Source organism: Aplysia californica, unplaced genomic scaffold, assembly GCF_000002075.1.
Source record: "Aplysia californica isolate F4 #8 unplaced genomic scaffold, AplCal3.0 scaffold00104, whole genome shotgun sequence".
In the NCBI taxonomy this organism is placed as follows: Eukaryota; Metazoa; Mollusca; class Gastropoda; order Aplysiida; family Aplysiidae; genus Aplysia; species Aplysia californica.
The window spans coordinates 193,520-203,810 of record NW_004797374.1 but is presented as its reverse complement, the minus strand read 5'-3'; the positions used below and the strand labels follow the sequence as shown (position 1 = coordinate 203,810).

Below are 10,291 nucleotides of genomic sequence, written 5' to 3'. Positions count from 1 at the left end.
GAGTTCCACCTTTTTCAAAATCACCTAATCCCCCCCTAACAACAGCTCATAATGTTTCTCCTGCTCTTTTTGCCCACCCTGTGTCCCCCATAACAACTTTTGTGTTTCTCCCACTCCTTCTGCCTGCCTTCTTTCCTCATCCTCTGTCATTCTCCTTCCCCCACTTCTGTCCCCCCCCCTCTTTCCTCCTCCTCTGTAGCTTCTCTTTCACCCTTTGTATCCCCTTCCAATGTAGCCGCTACCTCTCCATCTTTAACCCCTGCCACAGTTTGTCCTAATTCTCAAATTCTTTCAGGCTTTGGTCGAATTCGATGGAAGATGAAAATCGATCGCCATTGCTGAATTTACTGAAACCATTTTTCTTTGGCGGAGTAAGTCTGACTACTTCGCTTCCGATACATCCGGTGAATGCGCACGCGCATTGGAATTTGAGTCCGAACAGCCACCGAGGGCTATTCGGACTCGAGTCCTAATAGCCACTTTAATCGAATGGAAAAGCTAATGAAGAAACTGCATGTTAGAAAAAAGTCAGAGAATATAAAACATTACGTGCGCAGTGAGGTTGAGGAAAAGGTCAAATTATATTCAAGCCCATTACATTTCCGAGTCCGACAGAACATTCACCAATTGGTGACTTGCAATCTACTCATTTGACAACACTTAAAGACACACAGATATATACTATTTGGGGACACTGTAAAAAGAGACTTTGTTATTCATGTATTTTCTTTTTCTGGAACCTAAATCCACCTTTGTATTTCTGATTTGTATATGATGGCTCGACATTTGCTCCATCCTAGCCACTGGGTTATTGCAGATCTGACATAATGTGACTTTCTCTAACTTACTCCAAACTTAGGATTAATTCTCCGTCTCTTTACTATTACGAGCCAGTGATTGAGGTTATTTGAAATATGTCCATTTTCATTCTTTCTAGCAAATAAAATTTTGGAACACCCCTGTTACCTCTGGAAATGCATTGATAAAGGAGAAAGCGTTGGCTTCCTTGGACGCGCGTATAACATCTTCCATTGTAGCGTTTTCCATGCCATAGCGAATGTTCTCTCCGATGCTCTTGTCAAAAAGTACTGGTTCCTGGCTGACGATACCGATGTGTCGACGTAGCCAATTCACGTTCAGGTCTTTTAGATCGTGATTGTCGAGGAAGACCTGGGAACAGTCAGAAATGCACATCATTTTTCTGGACTCCTATTGTGTTTTCATTTCTTTTTCTAGAAACTGGTGACTGTTGAACATTTTGATTAAATTTTTACTGACTTTATGGATTAAACAGCAGTCACCTAAATCACATAGTTTCCTAAAGGAAAAAAGCTCGGAGGGTGATTTGGAGAGACGTTCATCACGATCGTCTTCAAGTAATCCAAATGGGTTCGCCGTGAGCAGAATCGGTACATTGGGCTATAAACGTTCACAGAAATAGCCGTCTCCACGCTACAAATCTTGCAAAATTGGACAGTTAATACGTGCTATTCACTTCACCTGTCCACGCAGCGGGTCGTAGAAGCGGAGCAGCAGCTGCACGCACGTGCTTTTCCCACAACCACTCGAGCCGATCAACGCTACTGTTTGACCGGGCTTAGCTTCTATGGTCAGTCCGTCCAGCACCTGAAAAAGACCGAATCAATAAATCAATATATGAGTTCCTATTTCACACCGCCAATTTGTCTGTCTGTCTGTCTGTCTGTCTGTGTGTCTGTGTGTCTGTCTGTCTGTCTGTCTGTCTGTCTGTCTGTCTGTATGTCTGTCTCTCTTTCTCCCTCCCTCCCTCCATCCCTCTCTCTCTCTCTCTCTCTCTCTCTCTCTCTCTCTCTCTCTTTCTCTCTCTCTCTCTCTTTCTCTCTCTCTCTCTATCTCTCTCTCTTTCTCTCTTTCTCTCTCTTCCTTTCTCTGTCTATTTGTCTATCGATCTACTTCTTTCTATCTTTCTCTCACGCTGTTTATCTCTTTCTGTGTTCCATTTCTCTCGATTTCTTCTTTGTCTATTTATTTTGTCTAGCAGTTTGGAAAACCTTTCGTGTTGTAAATGGGAAAGATGAACCTCGATTTTTTCATTTCTAATTCTTGCTTTGCATCTCCATTTCGATTCTTTACTCACCGTAACGTCGGGCCTTGCAGGGTACGAGAAGTGAACGTTTTTGAATCGTATTCTGCCGACTAAAGATGCGGGCTTCTCCCCTGAGGGTGAGCTGCTGTCTATTTCTGATACCTATGAAAGGAAAGAAAATGGTAAGTGTTTACTTTTCTGGATTTTTTTCCACATTGCTCTTACAACGCTATAACTAAGACTTTAAAAAAATTAAGATCATGGTTTTGAGCGTGGACCATGAATGCTCAGTTCTTAAATTTAAATGACGGTTACCTTAACACTACCCATTTTCTGCTGATCAAACTTATTGTATCACTTCTTAAAATTGCATTTGTTGCCATCCGTTGCCATCTAAATAGTCTTTAATGTTTTTATTTTATTTCACTTTTGGGCTATTATTAGTGACTAACAGGCAGATAACGCATTAATTTTCCTTAGAGACTTCACACTGACAGAATTTCACAATGTGAATATCAAACCTACAGTATTGACGTCACAGTGTTTATGAATTTTCCCACATCTAAAGGCGTAGAAGAGATTGTAATAGAATCGAGGCTCAATATGACCCCGTTAAAGATTGTATATTAAAATAAAAACTATTCTTGGAAGGAGTGGGGACATTTTGAATCCTGAATACAAAACATGTAGGGTAGTTTTTGTTATTCGAGGAGAATGACCTTACATAGCGCATGTTTCTGTAAACGTGTAGTTGATGCCTCCATTCAGAGCTCACTAGACCTACTACGTTCCTTTCCACTCTCTATGGAGCCAACATGGAGGTAGCCGAGACGCCAAGCCGGAAAGAGGGTTTGTGAATAGGTATGTGTCACGACACGGTGGAGTCCGGCGAATGTCAATTGTGTTGTATGAAGAGTTTTGGTATTATCTTAAAGCTTGTTTATGTTTCTTGCTTTTGATGAAAAAATACAATCTTTCTCGAACAGTAGTCAAGAAATCTGTGATTTAAGTAGCTGGGGATCGCCCGATGTCTGAGGCAAAATTAGAGAGAAAATGCTCCGCAAAGTTTAGAGACTTTCAAAGCTTCAATGTCCTTGGAAAATCCCAATTTATATTTATGGAGACTTTTTATGAACGGTAATTGAAGTTGTAGAGCCCCCCCCCCCCCCCCCTTTCACCACCAAAAATAAAAAAGAATCATTAAAAATTTTCCAGAGGGTTGAAAATGTCACTTTTGTTGATTTCATTATTGCAATGAGCGCCCAAAGTCACCACGCTGACACACATACAGGGAGATAAAACAAAACAACAACCAACAACCACAAACAAAATTGTACAACCTTTTTTGTTAATATACTCTTCCACTATGAAGTTTTGCGTTTCAAATTTGTACACAACATTTGGAAGTCAAAAGGAATTTGTCTGATATTATTTTAGATAAATCCACCGAATAGTTTTTCTCCACATAGCGCGTAAAAAACAGCCCATTTTCAGCTATGTCCCCATTTTTTGTAGAAACACGCACGAGTTTGCATTAGGCCTACCACCAAAAATCCCAACGATTGCGCCATATTGCAAACGACAGTAGTTTAACAGGCCAACAGAAGCTTGCAGATAGTTTTCCCCAAGTTTCATGGTTAAGATCAGTAAATAGCAGAGAGCTTTTTGTATTGAATATTCCCTCAACACCAACTCATTTGGTACGTTTCGCACAAGGTACGGAAAAAATGTACGGAGGAAATGCTTCATCAGTTAGGACATGAAGAGAATCAGAACTAAACATTCCATGACACAACGACCAATTCAGGTCAAACACCCACCGGTTACACCCCTTTAAACGGCACCAGGGTGCAGAATTCAGTAGCTGAGCCTCATGAGACGTCCGTCAGTAGACTATGGCTGCAGCAATGACTTTCCTGGTTCTCACGGTCCGCATTCTCAAGGCATATCTTCATCTACGACTGTACCACAAATGCTGTCTACTCGGGCAACCTCAACTCTCTCCCCTCTATATATATTGTCTTTAGAAACAGCTCCATACTGTAAGTTGTACTGTGTGTGTGGCTTTGAGTACTCATGGTTGAGTGGATCCTTGTGTTTGGCCACCACTGAACATTGCGAAAGACACGTTCAAATGTGTTGAGTCCAAAGGAGGAAATATAGACCTTTGGTTCTCGGAATTACAGAATCTAAAAAACATATTTTTTCAACTTTGTAGGAGATGCTATTTATGTTAGCGGTGAGATCCCAGAAGATATGATGAAATCAATTTTTATAGCTTTACCTAAAACACCAGGTGCCACTGAATGTGATATGCATAGAACAATTAGCCTTATGAGTCATATTACAACAATATTGCTTCGAGTAATAATGGGAAGATTGAGAAAAAGTGTAAGACCAGAGATATATAAAACGCAATTGGGCTTTGTTCCTGACAAGGGCACTAGAAATGCTATATTCACGTAACAATGTTGATGGAAAGATGTATTGAAGCACTGAAAGATCTGTATTTATGCTTCATAGATTATTCAAAGGCGTTCGATAAAGTTAGACATGCTGAGCTATTTATAATACTCGAAAAGCTAGACATAGATGAAAAAGATCTAAGAATTATCATAAATTTGTACTAGGACCAAAAGGCTGCTGTACGAATTAATGGAGAATACAGTGAATATATGAAGATTAGACGAGGAGTGAGGCAAGGATGTGTTATATCACCAGACCTCTTTAACAAGTACATTGAAACAATCCTTAGAAACATAGAAGAATGCCCAGGCCTCAAAGTAAATGGAGAAAATATTAATAACATCAGGTATGCAGATGACACAGTTTTGATATCAGGCTCCGGAAAGGACCTTCAATTGCTTCTAGATACTCTTGTAACAGAAAGTGAAAGTAAAGGATCATTGTAGAATATAAAGAAAACAGAATGCTTGGTAATATCCAAAAAAGCAGCAAATCTTAGTTGTAATCTCATTAGCAAATATGAAAAGATCAAACAAGTCCAACAGTTTAAATATCTAGGATATATGATAACATCTTATGCCAAATGTTCCACAGAAATAAAAAGGAGAACTACAATGGCTAAGGCTAGTTTCAAGTAAATGAGCCAAATCCTGAAAAATAGAAACATCTCAATGAACACTAAAATGAAAGTCCTGAAATGCTATGTTTGGTCAACCCTTCTATATGGCTGTGAATGCTGGACAATCACTAAAGACAGTGAAAATAAAATAGAAGCAACAGAAATGTGGTTTCGTAGGAGACTGCTAAGAGTATCGTGGAAAGAAAAGAAATCAAATGAGGTAATGCTTGATGAAGCCCACGTGGGATGCTCAACGTTAAAAACAATCAGGAAACAATAAATGTAGTTTTTGGGACACCTGAATGGACATAAAGGTCTTGAACATCTAGCTCTCACTGGCGAAATTGAGGGCAATCGAGGCAGGGTTAGGCCCAGAACAACATACTTAGGGAACCTGAACAAATGGGTAACAGGAAAAGATCAGGGAAACATAGCTTTTGAGAGCATCCGAGCAAAGGAATGAATGGGAAACCATGATCGCCGATGTCTGTCGCAGATCTGGCACTGGATGATGATGAGGAGGAAAGAAATATTGTTTAAAGGTTACAATGATGGATAGATCAGATTTATAAAATAAAATGAAATGGAAAGAAAAAAACAATCTTTTTATGACTTTCCTTACAAGATCTCCTAAATTGGTGCATTTTGTGTTTATAGGTGTTTTATTTTTATAATAGCTACTTTTGTTTTCAAAAATAGGTATATTCTTTGTGAATTGTCTGTCAAACAAATTAATTTGGAATGAATTATATCTGTTCCAAATTACCATATTCTTGTACAAATTGTGTGCAAGATATTTAGTAAAAAGGTTGTACTGTTTGTTTGTTGTTTGGATCTTGACTCCTTGTAGAAGCGGGTTGAAGGTTACCTAGATTGCTTACCCTGTCAATGATTTCATACACCTTGGCAGCAGCTCCCCGTGCACTTGCCACATGCTGCATATTGTCCAACGCTTTCCCCAAATGCATGCTGCCCAAAAGGACGCTAACCATCACCTAAAGAAATAGTGCGTTTATTTTTTATACAGAATATATAATTGAAAGAAAGCAAGGTATCGAAAGATGAGATAGCATACATTCGTGGTGCTTGTAGGTAAGTAGTAAATAAGTAAGTAAGCAAGTATGTAAGTTTTGTCAGTATTTAAAACCATTGGCCCATATCACATCATATGAAATTTGTTAAATAAACAAAATATTTGACATGGTGTTTGATGTTCTTAGAAGGGTCCCTTAAGGTACACCATGGCAGTAGCCAACAGCCAGAAAAAGTCGATTTGTACTATTTTAGTAAAGCAACATCTGCTTTACCGACTGAAGATATTTTCAAGTGTCTAAAGCATCTATAAAGTGCTCACATATGCCATGTTTATGAACATTGTGTTGAAATAGACCAGTATGAATTCAGGTTTTTTCAGTTTTCTCAAAATTATGATTTTCTCGGGCCGGGGGCGGTCACCTCTGTAGAGATATTTCTGAAAGTACATGTCACAGCTTAGTCCCACTTTTCATGACATTTTCTAGATATTGTGTTTGCAACGTACTAAAAGAGTATTGTGATATTGTAATAAGATTTCTGTCCGTGTTAAAAAGATTGACAGTATCACTCTGATTGTGATCATTTTTTTTGTCCGAGTATTGTGTGTATGACACTAAAAGGGCAAGTACAAGAAAAGTATGAGACTTAGGAAAGTGAATCTTTAGTACGTTGCAGGTTGTATATATAGAAATACTGTGTTAAAATGTCACGGCTGTATCAAATCAATCTTTTTCAGAATCCCTGCATAGAAGTTGCGCGAAGTTTGGTCTGTTGAACCCTGTGCATCTGAAGAATTCAGAAGATTGACAGTGAAATCGTATAGGGATAGTGTGTTTCTGTTTCTTGACCCATATTGGTTACTGGGAATCCCAGTATACTTAATTTAGAGCCCAAACAAAAATATATTCACTTCAGCTGTACCTCGTGCCTCCTAACCCGCGTATCACTATCACTCGAAGAAAATATGGGTACCAAAGAGTACAGTCAACAAAAACTTTAACAAATAGATGCTCAGTTTTTCTCACCAATAGCACTTTACCCAGGTCGTAGTCGTCGTCTCGCACTTTTTTACCCCCATACCAGATGGAGATAGCGTAGAGACAATAGACACAGAAATGGTTCACGCCCATCGAGAATCCAATCACTATGTTTTTTAGGATTCCACGTTTCTTGGCTTCGTTCACGTAGATTTTGTACCTGAGATAAAATATCATGGTCACATTTGACGGAAGCCAGTGACTCACACGCACAAAAACAAATGAACAATAGGGATATATGCAAACGAAAACAAGCGTTAAAAAATATCCATAAAAAAAGGTTGTGCTTTGCCGTAGCCAAATGTTAGTCTTCGTATTGGATTCTTAGAATCTGAATAGCAAACCATTTAAATTGAGAACTAATTGATGTCTTTTTGCCTTGGTGTTTATAAATGTGCCTTGCGGAAGGCATCCACTTTACGATGCAATAAAATGATTACAGAAAAAAACATATTCCAAAGTAATAGGACTTTTCGACTGATGAGGGATGATGTCGTGATTTGGCAATTTATTTGTCCATAGGACATCCTTGTGGGTGTAAGCCTTGCTCGAGCATCGATAATCAAACAATGTTTTAAAATCTACTAAATAAACAAAGCACCACACTACTAGTTAAACATACTTATTTTGCTTCACAAACCAAAAAGAACAAAAACAAACACGCAAAGAAGAGAACGGCAGAAGTGTAGCAACAACAAGAAGTCAGATTTTACAAGATGACCTAGTTTGCCATATATTTGATTAAACCTAGTACATCTCATTTGAATACAAAGAAAAGTTTCGGCCACAATCAGGTTGAAAGTAAATTCTATACAATGATATCCCAGTAATAAGACTTGAGGCTTTCATTTGCTGACCAGGCGTAGAACACGTTGTTATTGAATTATTCCATTTTATATGCCTCATTTCAAAAGGCTGTAGAATAAAATGGTGGGTCGTATTCCTTCAAGGTCTCAACTTACATGAAATTGAAATGTATTCCTACTACTAGCAAAGTTAACAAAAAGACAAAAAAGGTGTGGTATTTTCATATCTTTTTATGATATGATTTATGTTAAGATGACGTAATTTTTAAACAAGGTGATCCTTCTCCGTACCAGCCATTAAAAGCGCATAAGCCTTATTACTAAAACTTGATTTCAATCTGACTACTGGGGGGGGGGGGATTTTCCGAGTACATTGCAATTCGGTGAGACCTGTTCTGTGAATGGAGAAAATCAGAAAAAAATTGGTAAGAAAGATTTAAGATTGTTTATATTTTTCTTTTTCATGGTTTCTTGTCACGTTGTTCGAATGCATACGTTTCGTTGTAAATGTACTTACCTGTCACGGTTGGAGGGAAAATGTTGTGTTTTCAAGCAACATCAGTTATGAGCATTGAGTTAAATAAGAGTAAGACATATTGTAAGAGCTGACTGTTCATTATATCTCAATGCAATTTTTATTTCCTTAAGAAAATAAACATTCTCTCAATTTTGCTATCCGTGAACAAAAACACACGTAAATATTTTGTTTAGTTTTCACATTACTTTGAACTCAATCATCGCTACCACCACCACTACCTAAAATGTTACAAGGAACATAATGTATCCGAAATCTATGGTGTACATGGCCACGCGTGTGCCAACACACACCAAAGACGTCGAGGAGTCTATTTTATTAAGTGTGTCCGACTTTCTACTAGGATGCTGTATCCCACACAGCTTTGAATCGTCTAAACTGTGCCTATCAGGCTGTAGAATAATCTCATACCTGTCGATTTCCTTCTGCTGTCCACCGTAGGATACGACTGCCTTTATAGAGCCGAGTACTTCTTCTGCTATAGAACCAGCTCTAGCGTAGGCTGCTTGTTCTTTGGACGACATTAGAGCGTGAGCCTGCGGGTGTCAAGTTCAAGTGAAAATAAAACCAGACCTGCAGAACGTTTACCTTCATACTTTCTTAATCAATATTTCTGAAGGAAATACAAAAGTTGACGTTTTAAAACACCAAAAAAAAAACGAATATGAAATAGCCAAAGACAAAGGGGTAAAACATCTTACTTAAAATCGATACGTTTGGCCCCTCACAACAATTCTACTTAACAACGAAAAATTTGATCAGTGATTTTGAGCTCAAGCAAACATATTGTGTGACTATGTACCAGATCAACGTCATGCAATGTCACTGAATGGACTTGCATCAACATCAAAGTGAGTCCAGTCCCCCCTCCCTCCCTAGCACACACGGACACATCATATAATGTGTACACAATCAACTTAGAACAGCTGTGGGCCACGTACCTAGGTGCAATTTGCCTGCAATATTGGCTGTTGTTTAACTTCAGTTGCTTTTTTCCGCTCTCTTATCCGTTTGCTTTTGGATTTTATCAACCAGCATTATAGCCAAGCATGTCTGTCCAAATGCCAGAACACAAAGAACTTTTTAAAAACATATCGTCAGAGATCAGACCCCGGGATTTATTATACATGTAAGCCTGCTATCGGCGAAATCAAGTAATATCTAAAACTGTTATAAGTGGAGTCTTCTGTGTTCACGACTGCAGTCAAGCCAGAGGTCACTAGCATGAGGATAACTTATTTTCCACAGCAACGCTGCAGTTCAATAGTTTAGAATAACAAACCTTGGTTTAGAGGATCACAAGGTAAATAAAAAACAAAAGCTTAAAAGCTTAAAAATCAACACAATTCCCAGCCTTCTTGGGCTTTCAAGTTTCAAACACGGAACGTCGTTTTTCACCACGAGGGAGACAATGTTCTAAGCAGTTTGGCTATTTAGTGACCAAATGTCACGCCCTTCTTCATTACTTATGTTATAGTTTCTAATGTGCACCGATAACAAAGAACTTATCACCTTTAAAAGCATAGATGAGCATACTCCAATGAACGGAGACACTGACAAAATAACAAGCGCCAATTCCCATCCTTCAATGAAGGAGTATATGATCAAAGCAATGCTACTTGAAAGGTAGAATATGGTGTTAGCCATTCTGTCGCCGATTCCACTTTGAATATGGTTAACATCCCTGTTAAGAAAAAAGACAAAGAGAACGATACTGAAAGTAATGCA

At 38.5% G+C, this 10,291-nt stretch overlaps 1 protein-coding gene across 1 annotated transcript in view; it reads right to left on the bottom strand.

The window, feature by feature from the left end:
* The window catches only part of LOC101863574 (ATP-dependent translocase ABCB1), a gene marked incomplete in the record, with an annotated part of 82,729 nt that overhangs the window by 16,112 nt on the left and 56,326 nt on the right, over positions 1 to 10,291 (bottom strand). Inside the window, 7 exon segments of the mRNA XM_013080880.2 lie at positions 967 to 1,170; positions 1,501 to 1,626; positions 2,117 to 2,227; positions 6,032 to 6,145; positions 7,211 to 7,382; positions 8,975 to 9,099; positions 10,076 to 10,247. Coding sequence (XP_012936334.2) covers positions 967 to 1,170; positions 1,501 to 1,626; positions 2,117 to 2,227; positions 6,032 to 6,145; positions 7,211 to 7,382; positions 8,975 to 9,099; positions 10,076 to 10,247 — 1,024 coding nt within the window.